This window comes from Salvelinus namaycush, chromosome 26 (assembly GCF_016432855.1).
Source record: "Salvelinus namaycush isolate Seneca chromosome 26, SaNama_1.0, whole genome shotgun sequence".
NCBI lineage: Eukaryota > Metazoa > Chordata > Actinopteri > Salmoniformes > Salmonidae > Salvelinus > Salvelinus namaycush.
Genome location: NC_052332.1, coordinates 43410286 through 43433581, shown reverse-complemented (window position 1 = coordinate 43433581; position 23296 = coordinate 43410286). Strand labels below are relative to the sequence as shown.

Sequence of the window (23296 nt, the reverse complement as noted above, 5' to 3'; positions counted from 1 at the left end):
GGGGATGAGAGAAGGGTGAATGACAAGAGAGAGAGAAAGTACAGGTAGCCAGAGGATAAAAAGAGAGAGAGGGGGGGGGGGGGGGGGGGGGGGGGGGGGGGTGAGAGAAGGGTGAATGACAACAGAGACAGAAAGCACAGGTAACCAGAGAGGATAGAGAGAGAGAGAGAGAGGAGGGGGGGGGGGGGGGGGGGAGGGGGGGGGGAGAGAAGGGTGAATGACAACAGAGACAGAAAGTACAGGTAGCCAGAGAGGATAAAGAGAGAGAGAGAGAGAGAGGGGGGGGGGATGAGAGAAGGGTGAATGACAACAGAGACAGAAAGCACAGGTAGCCAGAGAGGATAGAGAGAGAGAGAGGGGGGGGGGGGCTGAGAGAAGGGTGAATGACAACAGAGACAGAAAGCACAGGTAACCAGAGAGGATAAAAAGAGAGAGATACCTTGAGTAGTTCCAGTCCTGCCCTGATGGCCTGTTCAGTAGGAACTCCCTCTTCATCATCCTCAGCTGTTCCATCTATCGACTTGTTCACCTGCTTTACCAGAGCACTGAGAGGGAGGGAAGTAGAGAGGGATGGATGGAGAGGGAGGGAAGTAGAGAGGGAGGGAAGTAGAGAGGGATGGATGGAGAGGGAGGGAAGTAGAAAGGGAGGGATGGAGATAAGTAGAGAGGGATGGATGGAGAGAGAGAGGGAGGGAGAGGTAGAGAGGGAGGGAAGTAGAGAGAGGGAGGGAATGGAGGTAGAGAGGGAGGATGAGGTAGAGAGGGAGGATGAGGTAGAGAGGGAGGATGAGGTAGAGAGGGAGGGATGGAGGTAGAGAGGGAGGGATGGAGGTAGAGAGGGAGGGATGGAGGTAGAGAGAGGGAGGGATGGAGGTAGAGAGAGGGAGGGATGGAGGTAGAGAGAGGGATGGAGGTAGAGAGAGGGATGGAGGTAGAGAGAGGGATGGAGGTAGAGAGAGGGATGGAGGTAGAGAGAGGGATGGAGGTAGAGAGAGGGATGGAGGGAGGGGTAGATAGAGGAGGGAGGGAGGGCATAAGAGAGAGAAAACAACATAAGCAAATCATAGATAAATCACCGTGTGTGTTAGTGTGTGCGCTAGTGTGTGTGCGCTAGTGTGTGTTGGGGTGTGTATTACCTGATAGACTCTGTGTCGATGTGTATTACCTGATAGACTCTGTGTCGATGTGTACAGGAGCAATTCTTTCCAGCAGGAACTTGACCATCTCTAAGAAGGGATTACTGGGCTGTTTAGGACTGCCTAACTTCTTAGTGATGTCTCTCTGGAGGACGGACACACACACACACACACACACACACACACACACACACACAAACGGTTTCTGTTAGGGAAATGTGGCATCAGACATTTGACTGGCAGCATTTTATTTTACCGGACATCTTCAGAAATTTTCCGGGACCCATATGCATTAAGTAACCTGATTATGGCGTCCACCCACGGTGTTCAGAATGACATTTAGTTCATGGCAATTCATCTTAACAGAACATGCATGTCGAGGATGTGAGATCCCTTCTTACTAAAGTCCAATGCCCACATTTTTCCTCAGCCATCAAGATGAGTAACAAACAGCAAAATCACTAGCCTATGTCAATCTACTATCCCCCATAAAATAGAAAAGTTTCCCTATTCTATTGGTCAACTTGTCGAGAAATACAAATTATACCTAACAGACTCTGGGACAGTTGTGGGACGATAGATCCCAAATTCATACAACCAGCCTAGGCTACATTAAAGAAAAAATACATTAAGAAAATATATATATAAAAGAAATGCAACAGGTCACAATGTTTAGCTTAAACATTTTGATAATCTATGATTTCTTCACATTATAAGCTACGCAAGGCAGTAGGCTACGCAAGGCAGTAGGCTACGCAAGGCAGTAGGCTACGCAAAAATGTTCGTTCCATAATGCAATTAGCAGACAAACACTTGTCCAAAGTGAGCGGTTTCATGTCTATTAGAAAAGTAGAAAGAGGGGAGATCTAAGATGTAACAACTAGCATGGGATGCTAACATGACTAGGATTTATCAACAACTAGCATGGGATGCTAACATGACTAGGATTATCAACAACTAGCATGGGATGCTAACATGACTAGGATAATCAACAACTAGCACGGGATGCTAATATGACTAGGATTATCAACAAACTAGCATGGGATGCTAATATGACTAGGATTATCAACAACTAGCATGGGATGCTAATATGACTAGGATTATCAACAACTAGCATGGGATGCTAACATGACTAGGATTATCAACAACTAGCATGGGATGCTAATATGACTAGGATAATCAACAACTAGCACGGGATGCTAATATGACTAGGATTATCAACAACTAGCATGGGATGCTAATATGACTAGGATTATCAACAACTAGCATGGGATGCTAATATGACTAGGATTATCAACAACTAGCATGGGATGCTAATATGACTAGGATTATCAACAACTAGCATGGGGATGCTAATATGACTAGGATTATCAACAACTAGCATGGGATTCTAATATGACTAGGATTATCAACAACTAGCATGGGATGCTAACAACTAGGATTATCAAAACTAGCATGGGATGCTAACATGACTAGGATAATCAACAAATAGCACGGGATGCTAATATGACTAGGATTATCAACAACTAGCATGGGATGCTAATATGACTAGGATTATCAACAACTAGCATGGGGATGCTAATATGACTAGGATTATCAACAACTAGCACGGGATGCTAATATGACTAGGATTATCAACAACTAGCATGGGGATGCTAATATGACTAGGATTATCAACAACTAGCATGGGATGCTAATATGACTAGGATTATCAACAACTAGCATGGGGATGCTAATATGACTAGGATTATCAACAACTAGCATGGGGATGCTAATATGACTAGGATTATCAACAACTAGCATGGGATGCTAATATGACTAGGATTATCAACAACTAGCATGGGATACTTCTTTTGGTTACAGGACAATGAAAGAACGTTTCAGATTTTGCTACTTTGAAGCAAGGTAAAACATGCCTCATAATATGTTGTAAAATGTTCAGCTTTCCAACAATTAAGTGTATGTTTTCAAAATGCGTACTGCCTCCAGCTCATTGCAAAGTGGTGTGTGACGGGCTGCTGAAGCCTGCTTTTCGTTGCCGATACATTTGCTGTTTGAGAGGCTGTAACAGCAGCAGCTGTCTGACAGATTTTACACTCCAAGGCTCTGTATCTGTGTAACAGTTTAACTTTAGTCCGTCCCCTCGCCCCGACCCGGGCGCGAACCAGGGACCCTCTGCACACATCAACAACAGTCACCCACGAAGCATCGTTACCCATCGCTCCACAAAAGCCGCGGCCCTTGCAGAGCAAGGGGAACCACTACTTCAAGGTCTCAAAGCGAGTGACGTCACCGATTGAAATGCTATTAGCGCGCACCACCGCTAACTAGCTAGCCATTTCACATCGGTTACATCTGTATGCTGTGTGGTAAATAAGATACATAACAAATAGAAACACACGCATCAATTTAAATCAACTAAATTGTGTAAATTATCCTATAGACATGACCGGTCAAATGTATTTCCATGGACTGGTGTTAATGAATAGGCTGAAAAGCATTATGGGATTGTTTTCCTTCTTCTACCGAACATTTGGCTGGTGCCAATTTACTTTATCGGCTTTTCAACAAAAACAAAAAAATTCCGGCCAAAAGCCGGCTAATACCGGCTGACGGAAAACCCTGGTACACACACATATCAGTACAATCTCACACACACACACACACACACCAGTATAACAGTTTACTGGGCTGTTTAGGACTGCCTGGCTTCCTAGTGAAGTCTCTCTGTAGAAGGATAAGTAACGGGGGCCCTGGGTGGAGCAGCAGTCGAGGCAACACTACAGCCTGGGGTTCGATCCTGTCACGTTTCAGAGGAAGGCCAGGCGGGTCACGTTTCAGAGGACAGCCAGGCGGGTCACGTTTCAGAGGACAGCCAGGCGGGTCATGTTTCAGAGGACAGCCAGGCGGGTCACGTTTCAGAGGACAGCCAGGCGGGTCACGTTTCAGAGGACAGCCAGGCGGGTCACGTTTCAGAGGACAGCCAGGCGGGTCACGTTTCAGAGGACAGCCAGGCGGGTCACGTTTCAGAGGACAGCCAGGCGGGTCACGTTTCAGAGGACAGCCAGGCGGGTCACGTTTCAGAGGACAGGCAGGCGGGTCACGTTTCAGAGGACAGGCAGGCGGGTCACGTTTCAGAGGACAGCCAGGCGGGTCACGTTTCAGAGGACTCATGACTCCACCTTTGCCTCTCCCGAGCCCATTGAGAAGTTACAGAGATGAGCCAAGGGACCTAATTATACGCTCGTGGCCACACCACCCTGAACACGCCTGTTAGGGCCTGGTTAGAACTGGGACAGGAGACCGCCTGGGAATACCAGGCGCCGTAAGCAACAACAACAGAAAAAGCAACTAAAAAAGGAAGAAAGGATAAGTAATAAAAACACACACGCTCTCTCTACTCACCACACAGACTTGGGCCTGTTTGCAGGAGCAGGCCGGTGAGACCAGGGTCTCTAGTTGGTTTCTAATCCGCTCATCATCATCCAAGACCTGGGCTAGCTTCTTCACAAAGTCCTGGGCCTTGCCTGGGTCTGGAAGGTTCCCTGGAGATACACGGGGGGGGGGAGTTGGTTAGTGTTGAGAGAGAGTGTGTGTGGTGAGTGTGCACTTAGAAAATAAAGGTTCTTAGGCTGTCCCCAAATGTATTTATTTTTTACTCTTGGTTAACCGAATGTGATCTGTTCTTTCGACCAATCGATTGGTCAAAATGTTTAAACGTGCATTTTTCCATATACCCAATGTGTTTTAATAAAATCAACTATATACATTAAGCTTGTCTGATGCTTTAAGTGCACTGTTTGCTGAAGTAAGACAAATGCCTCAAGAGGGAATCAGAGATCTAGATAACCAGAAGAAAAATAACTATCCTCTTCACCTCTCCTGCTGGCCTTAGCAGATTCTGCCATTACTCTCCTGAAGATGCCGGTAATAGGCTACACGAGGAGTCGGCAACCTTTCTCATGTTGAATGCAAATGTATCTTACCATTTCTACCGATCTACCAGTTGTGGTTTTCATATGCACATTTTTATGACAGTTTCATTTAATTTACAATAACGTCTTCATATCTCAAAATCATTTTCATGTGGTTAATCAAAATTCTATCTAAATTAATATCCCATAAAATCACATTGGCTACACACGGCCTGTCTGCAACCAACTTGAAACACTGCACCAACTATTAACTTGGGTCCACAGCCTGAAGCTTGCACTAGCGATCTTGCAACATTGTATAAAATATTCTGGGCCCTCAGTTTCCCCGCCAGTGAGCTCGGGACAGACACAGCTGTAGGCTATTTTCACAAGGGATCAGAAGCAGTGGTTGACTTGGGCAGGAGCTCACCGGAGTGGAGTACCGGCACCTCAAATGTTCTACTGCTTGAGCTCCTGTTCCTCTTGTCGAATATTATCTCTAAAGTATTGTGGAGCTCCTGTTCCTCTTATAGAATATTATCTCTAAAGTATTGTGGAGCTCCTGTTCCTCTTGTAGAATATTATCTCTAAAGTATTGTGGATCTCCTGTTCCTCTTGTAGAATATTAGCTCAAAAGTATTGTGGATCTCCTGTTCCTCTAATAGAATATTATCTCTAAAGTATTGTGGATCTCCTATTCCTCTTATAGAATATTATCTCTAAAGTATTGTGGAGCTCCTGTTCCTCTTGTAGAATATTATCTCAAAAGTATTGTGGAGCTCCTGTTTCTCTTGTAGAATATTATCTCTAAAGTATTGTGGAGCTCCTGTTCCTCTTATAGAATATCATCTCTAAAGTATTGTGGAGCTCCTGTTCCTCTATAGAATATTATCTCTAAAATTGTGAGTGGAGCTCCTGTTCCTCTTGTAGAATATTATCTCTAAAGTATTGTGGAGCTCCTGTTCCTCTTGTAGAATATTATCTCTAAAGTATTGTGGAGCTCCTGCACCTAAATATAAACAGTACCAGCACGCGAAATGAGTAACAGAACCTATTTCAGTCCAACTCAAGAACTGATAAGAAGTAATCAGGGTTCTGGAAAGATACTTCAGATACATTGAGGAACTATTGTCATTCTAAACGGATGTAAAAACAGACTTTGTTTGCTTGATGTTTGAGGTGAAGAAAATGTTACTTTGAGAAGCTCCACAGGTCATTAGTGGTGGTGCGTTAGGCCAATCAGAAGACTGGAGACCCGGGTTCGTTCCCGGGCCGTGTCACAACCGGCTCTGATCGGGATTACCATAGGGCGGCGCACAATTGTCCCAGTGTCGTCTGGGTTAGGGGAGGGTTTAACCAGGAGGGCTTTACTTGGCTCTTCGCCCTCTAGCGACCCCTTGTGGCGGGCCGGGCGCATACAAGCAAAACTCGGTGGTCAGTTGAACGGTGTTTCCTCAGACACATTGGTGCGGCTGGCTTCCGGGTTAAGCTGGCAAGTGTTAAAAAGCGCAATTTGATGGTACATATTTCGGAGAATGCATGACTCGACCTTCGCCTCCCGAGCCCGTTGGGGAGTTGCAGCGATGACACAAGATCAAAATTGGGGAGAAAAAGGGGGTAAAATAAAAAAATATATACAAAAGTAACAAACATTGTAGATTAGAAATGATAGGAATTAACGGTAAATATACTACTGGTGATATATGTAAATGGAGAATTAACCTAGACTTAACAATCAAACAATTCACACAATCAAGTTCTGAAACAATGAATGTGAACAAACAGGCGAGAGAGAGAGAGAAGTGCATTGTGGACACATGGTCAATCCCACGCCAGCCATGCAGCATTTACGTTGATAACAGCCTCAGCAGTAGTCAGGGTGTTCACGCTTCACGGAGCAGTGCAGAGCTGTTGTCAAGGTAGCGAGTTTGTGTTTCCTACAGGATGTACCGCCCCCACCTACCGTCAACCAATTATGTCAATGCAGAGCTATACAGAGCCTTGTTCCAACATTTGGGAGGTGCATGGTAATGTGGTACGGAGCTGGATTTGGCCTCTGCAGGTCTCTGGAGGGTCCGCCATTCCGTCACACCCTCCATATGGAGCCTCCCACCACATTTTCAGATCGAGCATAAATAGTTTTTTATTCTAGGCCTCCGCAATGGATTAGTTCACTGAGATGGGCACAAACTATTTATTTGTTGCTACTCAACTAAAACAATCACGGTCGACCAACAGCCTAAGGACCAAACAAACGACCAGTCGACTAATTGGGGTCAGCCCTAGTCCCCATAGAATAATCTTTTTAGGTTCCATGTAGAAACTTTTTTGGGTTCCATGTAGAGCCTTCAGTGGAAAAGTGTTCTACCTGGAACCAAAAAGGGTTCTTCAAAGGGTTGTGTGAAGTTGACTTACTCGTAATCACCATAACCTTGGCAAACACCGCCTTGCTACCAGCATCAGATAACAACCATGAACACACAACCATCAATAACCGTTAGAAGCAGTCTACAGACCAAAGACGGATGTGTTACTTTAGGCTCACTACCTGTAGCTAAAGACAGAGTGAAGGGTCTAGGCTAGCCTTATTGTCTGTGGCGATCTCAATTGGCAAGAGTTGAGATCGCCAGCTGAAAATATTTGGGGGGGGGGGATTCCAGATTGTTCTGGCAAATTCTCACGTAGTAACTTCATTGGGAGGAAGGATGTTTGACATGGTTTTAACATTTGTATCACAAACCATTTTTGAGAATATCATGATGAAATCGGCCATTTTGAACCCTTTTACGTGCTTCCTGTAAGAAAATATGATGTGTAAACCTCACATGATACAAACATCATCTTAGTGTCATTTAGGGCTGTCCCCGACGTAAAAAAAACTTAGTCGACCGCGAGTCGTCTGTTCCTTCGACCAATCGATTTGGTCAACATTTTAACGTGTATTTGTTCCATATATAGACACACCTTGTTAGAATAAAATCAACTGTATGTAGGCTACTGAGCTTGTCTGATGCTTTAAGCACTGCAATTTAAAAACGAAGGCAAATTACTAAAGAGGGCGCCAGAGATCAATATACTCTAACCAGAAGAAATGAAATACCTGTTCCAGACCCCCCTCCTCCCGCTGCTTGCTGGTCTTTGCAGATTGTGCCGTTACGCTCCTAAAGTACACCAGCGGTCGGCAACTTTTTCCATTTGGAGTGCCAAGTTATCATACCATTTGTACTGATCTGCGTGCCAGTTATGATTTTCATATGCATATTTTCGTGGAACAGTTTATAATTTATAATAATATCTTCATTTTGCAAAATCAATGGCATTTGGTTAATTAAAATTATATCTAAATAAAAAATGATAAACACCCCAAAAAATAAAAAGTTACTTCTATTACCAACTATGTAAAAAATTGCCTATATAAAGCCAACAAATTAAAACATAGCAGCTTGCAGGTAGAAAATATCCTGATAAAAATAAATATCCTATGAATCACATTGGCTACCCATGTGGCCTGTCTGCAAGGAACTGGAAACATTGGAGCAGCTACTGGAAACATTGGAGCAGCTACTGGAAACATTGGAGCAGCTACTAGAAACATTGGAGCAGCTACTGGAAACATTGGAGCAGCTACTAGAAACATTGGAGCAGCTACTGGAAACATTGGAGCAGCTACTGGAAACATTGGAGCAGCTACTGGAAACATTGGAGCAGCTACTGGAAACATTGGAGCAGCTACTGGAAACATTGGAGCAGCTACTAGAAACATTGGAGCAGCTATTGTATTAAACTTGGTCCTGCCGCAAACTTGAAACATTGTATAGACTAGTCCTACTTCTATATACGTAATCAAGTGCGTGCGTTGTCCTTACTCAAGATTGACAGGAGCCGTCCAAACAAAAAGATAACGAATAAATTGACAACTGGTTAATGGAATGAAATAAACCTAAACCTTTTTCCTCACACCGAGACAACGCGTCCGCTCCTCGCACCGAGACAACGCGTCCGCTCCTCGCACCGAGACAACGCGTCCGCTCCTCGCACCGAGACAACGCGTCCGCTCCTCGCACCGAGACAACGCGTCCGCTCCTCGCACCGAGACAACGCGTCCCCTCCTCGCACCGAGACAACGCGTCCCCTCCTCGCACCGAGACAACGCGTCCACTCCTGCACCGAGACAACGCGTCCACTCCTGCACCGAGACTACGCGCCCCCTCCTGCACCGAGACTACGCGCCCCCTCCTGCACCGAGACTACGCGCCCCCTCCTGCACCGAGACTACGCGCCCCCTCCTGCACCGAGACTACGCGCCCCCTCCTGCACCGAGACTACGCGCCCCCTCCTGCACCGAGACTACGCGCCCCCTCCTGCACCGAGACTACGCGCCCCCTCCTGCACCGAGACTACGCGCCCCCTCCTGCACCGAGACAACGCGCCCCCTCCTGCACCGAGACAACGCGCCCCCTCCTGCACCGAGACAACGCGCCCCCTCCTGCACCGAGACAACGCGCCCCCTCCTGCACCGAGACAACGCGTCCCCTCCTGCACCGAGACAACGCGTCCCCTCCTGCACCGAGACAACGCGTCCCCTCCTGCACCGAGACAACGCGTCCCCTCCTGCACCGAGACAACGCGTCCCCTCCTGCACCGAGACAACGCGTCCCCTCCTGCACCGAGACAACGCGTCCCCTCCTGCACCGAGACAACGCGTCCCCTCCTGCACCGAGACAACGCGTCCCCTCCTGCACCGAGACAACGCGTCCCCTCCTGCACCGAGACAACGCGTCCCCTCCTGCACCGAGACAACGCGTCCCCTCCTGCACCGAGACAACGCGTCCCCTCCTGCACCGAGACAACGCGTCCCCTCCTGCACCGAGACAACGCGTCCCCTCCTGCACCGAGACAACGCGTCCCCTCCTGCACCGAGACAACGCGTCCCCTCCTGCACCGAGACAACGCGTCCCCTCCTGCACCGAGACAACGCGTCCCCTCCTGCACCGAGACAACGCGTCCCCTCCTGCACCGAGACAACGCGTCCCCTCCTGCACCGAGACAACGCGTCCCCTCCTACACCGAGACAACGCGTCCACTCCTACACCGAGACAACGCGTCCACTCCTACACCGAGACAACGCGTCCACTCCTGACACCGAGACAACGCGTCCACTCCTGCACCGAGACAACGCGTCCCCTCCTGCACCGAGACAACGCGTCCCCTCCTGCACCGAGACAACGCGTCCCCTCCTGCACCGAGACAACGCGTCCCCTCCTGCACCGAGACAACGCGTCCCCTCCTACACCGAGACAACGCGTCCACTCCTACACCGAGACAACGCGTCCACTCCTACACCGAGACAACGCGTCCACTCCTACACCGAGACAACGCGTCCACTCCTACACCGAGACAACGCGTCCACTCCTACACCGAGACAACGCGTCCACTCCTACACCGAGACAACGCGTCCACTCCTACACCGAGACAACGCGTCCACTCCTACACCGAGACAACGCGTCCACTCCTACACCGAGACAACGCGTCCACTCCTACACCGAGACAACGCGTCCACTCCTACACCGAGACAACGCGTCCACTCCTACACCGAGACAACGCGTCCACTCCTACACCGAGACAACGCGTCCACTCCTACACCGAGACAACGTGTCCACTCCTACAATGACAACAGTAAGACTGTAGTAATAATAATATATTGAATGCATTAAATGAACATTGTAGATTAGAAATTATGGGAATTAACAGTAAATGTACTACTGGTGTGCCATCCCCGCGGCTTCCACAATGGATTAGTCCATATAATTTTCAAAAACATATATTTGCCACTGCTCGACTAAATAAATCGACCGAACAATCGACCAGTCAACAACATGTGGTCAGCCCTAGTATCATTCAGGCTCGAAGCTCCCGAGTGGCGCAGCGGTCTAAGACGCTGCAGCTCAGCGTCACTACAGTCCCTGGTTCGAATCCAGGCTGAATCACATCCGGCCGTGATTGGGAGTCCCAATTGGCCCGGCATCGTCTGGGTTTGGCTGGGTGTAGGCCATCGTTGTAAGAATAACAATTTGTTCTTAACCGACTTGCCTAGTTGAAAAAAGGTTACACATCATACTCCTTATAGTGTGCTCTAACATATGGAGTATGTATAGATTCTGAAATACACATTAATTTATTCAACATCCAAAAAATTACATCAAAACAACCCTTTTGATTTTGCTTCTTTTTTGTATTAAAAAAAAAACAAACATATTGGTTATAACTATATACTCTTCAAACACGTAACATTTCCAGAGTGACTTTCTGGTACTTTTAACGATATGACCCTGTTTATACACAGAAATTGACAATATAGGTCATTAACCAATCACAGCACTCCTTTAAGGATTGCACATTCAGCAAGTCACCAGCAGAGGGAGTTCTCTTTGACTCCATTTTCCCATTCACTGTGTTGATGAATGCGTGTAACATTTATCATAACTTGAGAATTAGCAGAGAGCCCACTCTGGAAATGTGATGTACTTGTAGAGTATATTGTTCCAAACAATACGTCTTAAAATGAACAAAATCAATAAGGGTAGTTTGGAGATTAACATTTGTAATATTGAATAAATGAATGCTTAAAAAAAATCTATTCATACTCCATTTGTTAGAGCACACTATGAGGAGTATAATGACAACAAGGTGTTGTCTGTATCATGTCTGGTTCATAGCTCATAGGGTCTTACATGTATAGGTCTAAAAAGGGCCTAAAAACGGCCACTTTCGTCATGATAAAAAAAAAGGGGGGGGGGGGGTTTAAAAGCAAATGTAAAAAGCATTTCAAACATCCTTCCTCCCAATGAAGTTTCTATGTGAAAATTGCCAGAACAATCAAGACAACAAAAATATTTGGTAGAATCATCCTAGTGATATCGAGGTTACCTTCAGTTTATCAGGTGATGTGTATGGAGAAGTTACCTTCAGTTTATCAGGTGATATGTATGGAGAAGTTACCTTCAGTTTATCAGGTGATATGTATGGAGAAGTTACCTTCAGTTTATCAGGTGATATGTATGGAGAAGTTACCTTCAGTTTATCAGGTGATGTGTAGGGGGCCTCTGGGGCGTAGATTCTGAAAATGTCAGCCAAGCAGCAGGCCACTAGGAGGCGAACGTCCTTGTCAGGGTGCTTCAGGAAAAAGTCAGACGCCAGATGGAGAGCCAGGTTCAGGTACAACTCCTTCTCCTCCTCACTGTCCTGATCCATGTCCATGAACGTTTTCACCACCATCTACACACACACAGAGAGAGAGACAGAGAGACAGAGACAGAGAGACAGAGAGACAGAGAGAGAGAGTGAGGTGGATTCATTGATTGACTGACAGGTTGAGGTAAAGCTCCTTCTCTTCCTCCCCGTCTTGATCCATGTCCATGAACATCTTCACCACCATAACACATCAAACAATCAGGTAGTCAAACAATAAAATCACAGTCAATCTTTAGTATCCTGTATAAGGGCTTCTTCTCCATGGTCCGTCTAGCATGGGCCACAAATTCTACAGTTCACCTGAAAAAAAAGGAGGTCCAAGAACACATCCTTGCGGGACTCGAGTATAATAATAATCATAATGTAGGGCTATAGCAGGGCTGTTCAATTGCCAGAACACGTGTTTTTTTCCCTTCCCCTTAGTATCTAATTGCACTCATCTCATGTCCCGGGTCTGAATTAGTCCCTGATTAGAAGGAGATGAAAACCAAAGTGTTTAGGCCTTCCAGGAGCAGAGTTGAACAGTCCTGGCTATAGGGCTGTGGTAAGGGCTAATAAATAGAGACATTACTGACCTTGAGTCGGCGGACCATCTCCTCCTTGGAGATGTTGCTGGAGATCTCCTTGACCCCCGGAGGGTAGGTGATCTTCCCATCGGCCGCTCGAGACTTAGAGTGAGCCATACTCCCAGCTCAGTACTCCTACACAGAGAGAGACACAGAGACTTAGAGAGAGGCATACTCCCAGATCAGTACTCCTACACAGAGAGAGACACAGAGACTTAGAGAGAGGCATACTCCCAGATCAGTACTCCTACACAGGGAGAACACAGAGACTTAGAGAGAGGCATACTCCCAGATCAGTACTCCAACAGTGTAAGGATGCTAACAGTTAACCATTAGTCGGTTAACAGCCAAAAATATATTTGACTGGTCATGCATACCAGTCTATAGGTCAATTTGCATAATTTTGTGGAATTAAATTGAAGTGTGTATTTTCTTTAGTCGTCATGCATCTTATTTACCCACAGTGCACAGCGTACAGAACATAGTTTGAGGAACGGAATAGCCTATCACCTGTCAGACAGCGCGATAGCAGCTCCTCAAAACGCTGGTACTGGGAGTGAAAACATGCGCTTTTAAACCCAGTCATTGAGCAAACAAAAAACTATTCTAAATGGGATCGCATGTTAGAAATCGTTGATTGCCGCGAGTCACGACAAAGAAGAGCTATTTTTTACTTCTCGATGTCAACTCGTAATTCAAGCATGCTTCCCATTCGCCATTCGAGTGCATAGGCTATAGTCCACGGTAGGCAGGCCATCAGCGCTTCACCTACCACTTTACAATGTGAGGTTGAGGCAGTAGAATTGTTTAAAACCTGAACAATTTACTTTACTTCAAATAATGAGACATGTCTTACCTTGCTTCAAATTAGCCTTTACCATTATTAATAGAAACATGGAGGCAATTATTCTATAAAGACTTCCTAATGCCATTAAGTATTTCTCTCCTGTTCTATTGGTTTTCATATCAACTTTATTTCGTTGTCCAGAAGCCAAATGCACAATCCTAGTCAAACTAGCAAAACATCCTAGTGATATCAGCAACACATCCTAGTCAAACTAGCAACACATCCTAGTGATATCGGCAACACATCCTAGTGATATCGGCAACACATCCTAGTGATATCGGCAACACATCCTAGTGATATCGGCAACACATCCTAGTCAAACTAGCAACACATCCTAGTGATATCGGCAACACATCCTAGTGATATCGGCAACACATCCTAGTGATATCGGCAACACATCCTAGTGATATCGGCAACACATCCTAGTGATATCGGCAACACATCCTAGTGATATCGGCACCACATCCTAGTGATATCGGCACCACATCCTAGTGATATCGGCACCACATCCTGGTGATATCGGCAACACATCCTGGTGATATCGGCAACACATCCTGGTGATATCGGCAACACATCCTGGTGATATCGGCAACACATCCTAGTGATATCAGCAACACATCCTAGTGATATCAGCAACACATCCTGGTGATATCGGCAACACATCCTAGTGATATCAGCAACACATCCTAGTGATATCAGCAACACATCCTAGTGATATCAGCAACACATCCTAGTGATATCAGCAACACATCCTTGTGATATCAGCAACACATCCTGGTGATATCAGCAACACATCCTAGTGATATCAGCACCACATCCTAGTGATATCAGCACCACATCCTAGTGATATCAGCAACACATCCTAGTGATATCAGCAACACAGCCTCGGTGATAGAAAGAAGGGGGAATCTTAAGTTTGACGGAAATGTTCATCTCTGTCACATATGGAACTGCTCACATTAGTTGCTCTGTTTAGACCTGTGTTTTCTAATGTTTTATTAGCTTCTTCATTAAAGGAGTTGCATGTTCAACAATAGGCTATAGTGGCAGGTGGCAGGTAGCCTAGTAGTGGGAGCGTTGGACCACGGTAAGGTTGCTGGATAGAATCCCCGAGTTGACAAGGTAAAAAATCTGTCGTTCTGCCCCTGAACAAGGCTGTTAATCTAAATGTTCCCCGGTAGGCTGTCATTGTTAATAAGAATTTGTTCTTAACTGACTTGCCTAGTTAAATAAAAGGTTACATTTAAAAAATATAGTATTTTGACTGTAAGATGATAGATAGGGTTTCTATTAGAGGTCGACCGATTATGAATCCGGCCATTCCGATTAATCGGTCGACCTCTAGTTTCTATTGTTGCATGGTTCCATAAAAATATACGGTCCATGTATAGTATTTTTTCTCCATCCTGTTTCCACTGATCATCCTTGAGATGTTTCTACAACTTGATTGGAGTCCATCTACGGTAAATTCAATTGGATTGGACATTATTTGACAAGGCACACACCTGTCTATATAAAAGGTCCCACAGTTGACAGTGCATTCCGAATGCACTGTATGAAAATCATAACTTGCATAGAGATCAGTAGAAATGGTAAGATAAATTGCTATTCCACATGAGAAAGGTTGTCGACTTATTACTAGGAAGTTCAGGACAGTGACGACGGCAAAATCTGCGAAGGCCAGATGGAGCGGGAGGGTGGTTGGGTCAGGTCAGGGTTTTTTCTTCCGGTTATCTTGATCTCTTGCTCCCTCTAGTCATTGTCGTCTTATTTCATCAAACAGTGTGCTTAAAGCATCAGACAAGATCAATGCACATGTAGTTGATTTTAATAAAACACATAGGGTGTTTCTATATGGAAAAATGCACGTTTTAAAATGTCTACCAATCGATTGGTCGAAAGTACAGACGACTTTCGGTTAGCCAATATTTTTGGGGGTCGGGAACAGCCCTAGAAGAGTGTGATTGTTTCTCTTGAGTTGTAATCGTCTATATTTGTATGACGTTGTATTTATAAATTGTGTACAGGGCTACTTGTAGAAGAGATCTTGGTCTCAATGGGACTCTATGCTAAAATAAATGTGATATAAAGATTTCAAACAAGATCAGGCGTTTCCCCTAAGATTTGTTAGGAGTAGTGGCAACGATCAACATTAATATAGGGGAAACCATGGTACTGAACTCTGGTTTCTAATGTTAGCGTGGAGAGATGGGGAAAATGAAAAACCTAGCACAATTTCAAACGGGCTAAAGGCCTAAACCAATCCTATAAACCACAAAGGACTAGAGGAAACGTAACATCATACAGCATAGCATCAAGCTTGGAGAGTCTCTGAAATATTGAACGAGGTAGGCTATTCTGAGAGACTGAGGTAATGGTACTTCGGACCATGGCGGCATCCCAAACCCCGTTCCCTATAATGCACCAATTTTGCCCAGGGCCCACAGGGTCTGGTCAAAAGTAGTGCACTATATAGGGAATAAGGTGTGGTCAAAAGTAGTGCACTATATAGGGAATAGGGTGCGCCATAGGGCTCTGGTCAAATGTAGTGCACTATATAGGGAATAGGGTCTGGTCAAAAGTAGTGCACTATATAGGGAATAGGGTGTGGTCAAAAGTAGTGCACTAGGGAATAGGGTGCGCCATAGGGCCCCCTGGCCAAAAGTAGTGCACTATATAGGGAATAGGGTACCATTTTAGATGCAACCCATGTGTCTAGGACGATAGTGCTCACCAGAGAATCTCTCTCTCCGGAAAAAAGAGAGAAAGAACACATTTCAACCAGTCCAATAAACCAGCAACGCAAAGAGAAAACACACCGTCAGACAAAATGTCAAGCTCTGAGAGCCTGTGAAATATTGAACCAGGTAGGCTATTCTGAGTGTGAGGTCATGGTATTTTGGACAGTGTGTCTAGGCTGGTAGTGCTCGCCAGAAAATCCCTGTCCTCTTTCACGCTCCCATTCCATTATCAAGACTAGAGGTGTAAACGGTAAAACATTTAAAACAAAATTGGTATCCTTAACGTAAAGAAAAATGTATACCGGAAAACTTTTTTGGGGGGGGGTCTCGCCTGCTTTCTCTTTACTAATGATGCAAGGAGCGTGTGCTCAGTCTTCGGAGTAGAATATCCTAGCCTATTCATTGATGATAGGCCCTGCTTCACTTAAATTGAGAGACATTGCAAGCCAAGAAATTGCTAAATACAGCATTCCATTGCGAGATAGAGCTTTTGATTGCTGATAGATAGGCCTACTGCACGGTGGCCGACCTGCCTATACTGTGCCTCTCCCCTCTCTCTCCGTCCCTCGCTAGCTTGCCATGAAATATCCGATTGTTTGCATTCTCAAAAGAACGGCAACTAATTAATCTCCCCCCCGTTCCAAAAATACTACATCTTAGGAGACGATTCCTAGCGGAAGATACGTTTTCTTTTTACGAAATGTCTCGGTATTTAAACTTGAAAGTACTTTTTTAGGAGAGCGATCTGCAGCTCGAGATTATTTGATTAACAGTTCTGGTGATGGACGTTAGTCCCACTTCAGAAGCGGCATTCCTTCAGACTAGTAAAATGCCCGTTAAGTGGCGCTTCGAAACTATCGCCAGAGAAGGTTTCGTGTTGGAATTTTAAAATCCGTAGCGTACCCATAGTGACATAACGTCACCGCCCGGCCATAGTGACATAACGTCACCGCCCGGCCATAGTGACATAACGCCACCGCCCGGCCATAGTGACATAACGCCACCGCCCGGCCATAGTGACATAACGCCACCGCCCGGCCATAGTGACATAACGCCACCGCCCGGCCATAGTGACATAACGCCACCGCCCGGCCATAGTGACATAGCGCCACCGCCCGGCCATAGTGACATAGCGCCACCGCCCGGCCATAGTGACATAGCGCCACCGCCCGGCCATAGTGACATAGCGCCACCGCCCGGCCATAGTGACATAGCGCCACCGCCCGGCCATAGTGACATAGCGCCACCGTCCGGCCATAGTGACATAGCGCCACCGTCCGGCCATAGTGACATAGCGCCACCGTCCGGCCATAGTGACATAGCGCCACCGTCCGGCCATAGTGACATAGCGCCACCGTCCGGCCATAGTGACATAGCGCCACCGTCCGGCCATAGTGACATAGCGCCACCGTCCGGCCATAGTGACATAGCGCCACCGTCCGGCCATAGTGACATAACGCCACCGTCCGGCCATAGTGACATAACGCCACCGTCCGGCCATAGTGACATAACGCCACCGTCCGGCCATAGTGACATAACGCCACCGTCCGGCCATAGTGACATAACGCCACCGTCCGGCCATAGTGACATAACGCCACCGTCCGGCCATAGTGACATAACGCCACCGTCCGGCCATAGTGACATAACGCCACCGTCCGGCCATAGTGACATAACGCCACCGTCCGGCCATAGTGACATAACGCCACCGTCCGGCCATAGTGACATAACGCCACCGTCCGGCCATAGTGACATAACGCCACCGTCCGGCCATAGTGACATAACGCCACCGTCCGGCCATAGTGACATAACGCCACCGTCCGGCCATAGTGACATAACGCCACCGTCCGGCCATAGTGACATAACGCCACCGTCCGGCCATAGTGACATAACGCCACCGTCCGGCCATAGTGACACAACGCCACCGTCCGGCCATAGTGACACAACGCCACCGTCCGGCCATAGTGACACAACGCCACCGTCCGGCCATAGTGACACAACGCCACCGTCCGGCCATAGTGACACAACGCCACCGTCCGGCCATAGTGACACAACGCCACCGTCCGGCCATAGTGACACAACGCCACCGTCCGGCCATAGTGACACAACGCCACCGTCCGGCCATAGTGACACAACGCCACCGTCCGGCCATAGTGACACAACGCCACCGTCCGGCCATAGTGACACAACGCCACCGTCCGGCCATAGTGACACAACGTCACCGTCCGGCCATAGTGACACAACGTCACCGTCCGGCCATAGTGACACAACGTCACTGTCCGGCCATAGTGACACAACGTCACTGTCCGGCCATAGTGACACAACGTCACTGTCCGGCCATAGTGACACAACGCCACTGTCCGGCCATAGTGACATAACGCCACTGTCCGGCCATAGTGACATAACGCCACTGTCCGGCCATAGTGACATAACGCCACTGTCCGGCCATAGTGACATAACGCCACTGTCCGGCCATAGTGACATAACGCCACTGTCCGGCCATAGTGACATAACGTCACTGTCCGGCCATAGTGACATAACGTCACTGCCCGGCCATAGTGACATAACGTCACTGCCCGGCCATAGTGACATAACGTCACTGCCCGGCCATAGTGACATAACGTCACTGTCCGGCCATAGTGACATAACGTCATTTTCAACACCGTTTACTCCGGGGGTGCGTGCTACGCCACTGCTTATAACTAAATATAAAGTAAAGTATGTCTATAAGAAATCTAAGATGTGTCAAATGATATCCAGCTTAGGGTTCCAGCTATGCATTTGGTTTGCTGACTTGCTAGCTAAGTGGCTAGATGTCAAGATCTTCTTGGTTACAGCAGAGATATTCAACCCCCTCCTGGATGAAGATCCCTGTTGCCTAAATGTATGTATACACATTTTTGTTGAAATAGCGCACCATTTGTGTGCACTTCCTGTACCCCATACGGTACAGAAACGGTCTGACTGTATGAAAATCTAGATGCCTCTTAACCGTATTATATACGGACAGTTCTCTGGACCCAGATTAAACCTACTCCTGGATTAGAAAGCATGCCCAGTGGAGAATCTCTATTGACAGTGTTTTCTGGTCCAGGAAAAGGTTTACCAGTAATCTGGAGTTAAGTACCAAATGCCAGCCTATTTCCTACATAGTCCTAGTGTTCCCTGGTCAAAATTAGTGCATTATATGGCTGCCGATTAGGATGGCATTTGGGACGCAGAGCCTGGGTCAGGGAAACCGTCCCTACTCCCTGGTGTTCTAGCAGCAGGGCCACATGGATTATGCAGGACAGTCATATTTCCCACATAACTGCATCAGTTATACTTGCCTGTTAGCCTAAATTCAGCTAGTTATACTTTACTGTTAGTCTCTATACCTTACCACCATACCATTCACCCCAGCAGCCAAATACCGCCAAGGCAACCAGAAATATGCTGCTGCACTGAGATTTCAACCACAACCTGCTTCAACAGGGTAGCGCAGCACGCACACACACACACACACACACACACACACACACACACACACACACACACACACACAGTCTGCCAGACTGTTCTGTCTCTGACCTCGTTTCAACCCACGGCTGCTGCCAGAGAAGAACCCAATCCCTTATCAGCCTAGAGCAGGGCTGAGGGGCGTACTCAGCTATTTAGACCAGGGCTGAGGGGCATACTCAGCAACTTAGACCAGGGTATAGGACCAGGGCTGAGGGGCGTACTCAGCAACTTAGACCAGGGCTGAGGACCAGGGCTGAGGACCAGGGCTGAGGGGCGTACTCAGCAACTTAGACCAGGGCTGAGGACCAGGGCTGAGGGGCGTACTCAGCAACTTAGACCAGGGCTGAGGACCAGGGCTGAGGGGCGTACTCAGCAACTTAGACCAGGGCTGAGGACCAGGGCTGAGGGGCGTACTCAGCAACTTAGACCAGGGCTGAGGACCAGGGCTGAGGGGCGTACTCAGCAACTTAGACCAGGGCTGAGGACCAGGGCTGAGGGGCGTACTCAGCAACTTAGACCAGGGCTGAGGACCAGGGCTGAGGGGCGTACTCAGCAACTTAGACCAGGGCTGAGGACCAGGGCTGAGGGGAATACTCAGCTACTTAGACCAGGACTGAGGACCAGGGCTGAGGGGCGTACTCAGCAACTTAGACCAGGGCTGAGGACCAGGGCTGAGGGGAATACTCAGCAACTTAGACCAGGGGTGTGTTCTTTCAATGTACTGAAACACATAGAATGCTGCAGATAGAAATGTAATGTAGAGAGTTGAAATGATTCCCTATTCGACAGGAATCTGATCTATTCGACAGGAATCTGATCTCTTCTACAGGAATCTGATCTCTTCTACAGGAATCTGATCTCTTCTACAGGAATCTGATCTCTTCTACAGGAATCTGATCTCTTCTACAGGAATCTGATCTATTCTACAGGAATCTGATCTATTCTACACAATATTCATTTCGTCAACGAAAAATAGTGCCAGAAATATTTGTCAAAACACCTATTTTTTCAGTGGCAGTTGACGAGATGATAACTGACTAAATAGACCCAGGAAGAAAAACGAAAACGAAAAAGATTGTTCCATTCAATTAATGAAAACAAGACGCGACGATGCCGTTACAAATCGGGATATTATTTTTGCCGATATATTGTATCGTTTTGACAGTATCACAGTATTATATTTGCACTAGTTGGCTGTACGTTCACCAAAACGGCAGTATTTTGTTTGTTGTTGAGAAAGACCATTATAGATTTCTTTAAGGATGATGCAGATACCGATTTTTGGGGGTCAAGAAGCTAGATGGACGTTATTTTAAGCCGATATTCAATATCATAAAATTAGAAAATGTTGACACATTTTCCCAGAGACAGCCATGTGTACATTAATGCATCCATTTTAAAATCAAACAGTACAATTCACTTCGTTTTGACCATTCTAACTACATAGCGGTAATACATGTATTTGAATGGTAAATCTCCTGATAACCTGGGTAAATCAAGATGACATAGGCCTGCACACAATACAGGTGAAGGCATATTCAATAGGGGTGTGTGCATTGACTTACTGATCTTGTTTTAGCTGATCAGTGGAGTCTACAGACTACAAACATCTGTCTTTCATTTGGGACTTCCATTAACAACTGATCAACAACATTTACAAAGAAGCACCAGTCCAGCAGGTCACGCCTGTATGGAAGGACATCATATAGGCACTGCTGTTAGTTTGACAATATAAAATAACATCTATTCAATGCAAAAACGGGTCCAACGTAACGTCATGACTTGTGATCACAGATGCTTATGAAACTAGTATTTCTTTGTCATTTTCCATGATCAGGATTTTCTTTCAGATGTCAGGATGCATCTCTAAACAACTCAGCTGCCAGGACGACATTTGATTGGCTAGTTCAACTATCTGTCAAGAAATGGGTGGGTTGTAACTTGATCCTACTGCTACGATTGGATAGAGCAAGGGTCTAACTCTGCTCACTTTCACATCTGTCTCCACTGCTCATATCACATGGTGCCGTTTACTGCTACTGTTAGAGCTAGATCAAAAGGTGGTAACATTTCCTACCAAACCATGAATGTGCATAATATCTAACAAGGAGAGCGGACGCAGGAACAAAGAGGAAACGACGATGCACGTTCTGTCTGAATGACTCAAATCTGCCCATAGTTTTTAGGTAAGAACGATGGTGTAGACCTACAGTTGAAGTCGGAAGTTTACATACACCTTAGCCAAATACATTTAAACTCAGTTTCACAATTCCTGACATTTAATCCTAGTAAAAATGCCCTGTTTTAGGTCAGTTAGGATCCCCACTTTATTTTAAGAATGTGAAATGTCAGAATAATAGTAGAAAGAATGATTTATTTCAGCTTTTATTTCTTTCATCACATTCCCAGTGGATCAGAAGTTTACATACACTCAATTAGTATTTGTTACCATTGCCTTTAAATTGTTTAACTTGGGTCAAATGTTTTGGGTAGCCTTCCACAAGCTTCCCACAATAAGTTGGGTGAATTTTGGCCCATTCCTCCTGACAGAGCTGGTGTAACTGAGTCAGGTTTGTAGGCATCCTTGCTCGCACACGCTTTTTCAGTTCTGCCCACAAATGTTCTATAGGATAGAGGTCAGGGCTTTGTGATGGCCACTCCAATACCTTGACTTTGTTGTCCTTAAGCCATTTTGCCACAACTTTGGAAGTATGCTTGGGGTCATTGTCCATTTGGAAGACCCATTTGCGACCAAGCTTTAACTTCCTGACTGATGTCTTGAGATATTGCTTCAATATATCCACATCATTTTCCTAACTCATGATGCCATCTATTTTGTGAAGTGCACCAGTCCCTCCTGCAGCAAAGCACCCCCACAACATGATGCTGACACCCCCGTGTTTCACGGTTGGGATGGTGTTCTTCGGCTTGCAAGCCTCCCCCTTTTTCCTCCAAACATAACGATGGTCATTATGGCCAAACAGTTCTATTTTTGCTTCATCAGAACAGAGGACATTTCACCAAAAAGTACAATCTTTGTCCCTATGTACAGTTGCAAACCGTAGTTTGGCTTTTTTATGGCGGTTTTGGAACAGTGGCTTCTTCCTTGTTATGTCGATATAGGACTCGTTTTACTGTGGATATAGATACTTTTGTACCTGTTTCCTCCAGCATCTTCACAAGGTCCTTTGCTGTTGTTCTGGGATTGATTTACCCTTTTCACACCAAAGTACGTTCATCTCTAGGAGACAGAACGCATCTCCTTCCTGAGCGGTATGACGGCTGCGTGGTCCCATGGTGTTTATACTTCCGTACTATTGTTTGTACAGATGAACGTGGTACC

General features: G+C 46.4%; 1 protein-coding gene across 1 annotated transcript in view; it reads right to left on the bottom strand.

Moving 5' to 3' along the window:
* The window catches only part of LOC120021180 (sister chromatid cohesion protein PDS5 homolog B-like), a 69758-nt gene that overhangs the window by 31867 nt on the left and 14595 nt on the right, over window positions 1-23296 (bottom strand). The window contains exons 2-9 of the mRNA XM_038964817.1: window positions 12877-13002; window positions 12122-12325; window positions 9443-10136; window positions 9011-9211; window positions 7466-7516; window positions 4542-4681; window positions 1166-1281; window positions 440-545 (exon numbers count right to left, since the gene is read on the bottom strand). Coding sequence (XP_038820745.1) covers window positions 440-545; window positions 1166-1281; window positions 4542-4681; window positions 7466-7516; window positions 9011-9211; window positions 9443-10136; window positions 12122-12325; window positions 12877-12984 — 1620 coding nt within the window. The 5' untranslated portion in view covers window positions 12985-13002. The remainder of the gene's footprint in view (window positions 1-439; window positions 546-1165; window positions 1282-4541; window positions 4682-7465; window positions 7517-9010; window positions 9212-9442; window positions 10137-12121; window positions 12326-12876; window positions 13003-23296) is intronic.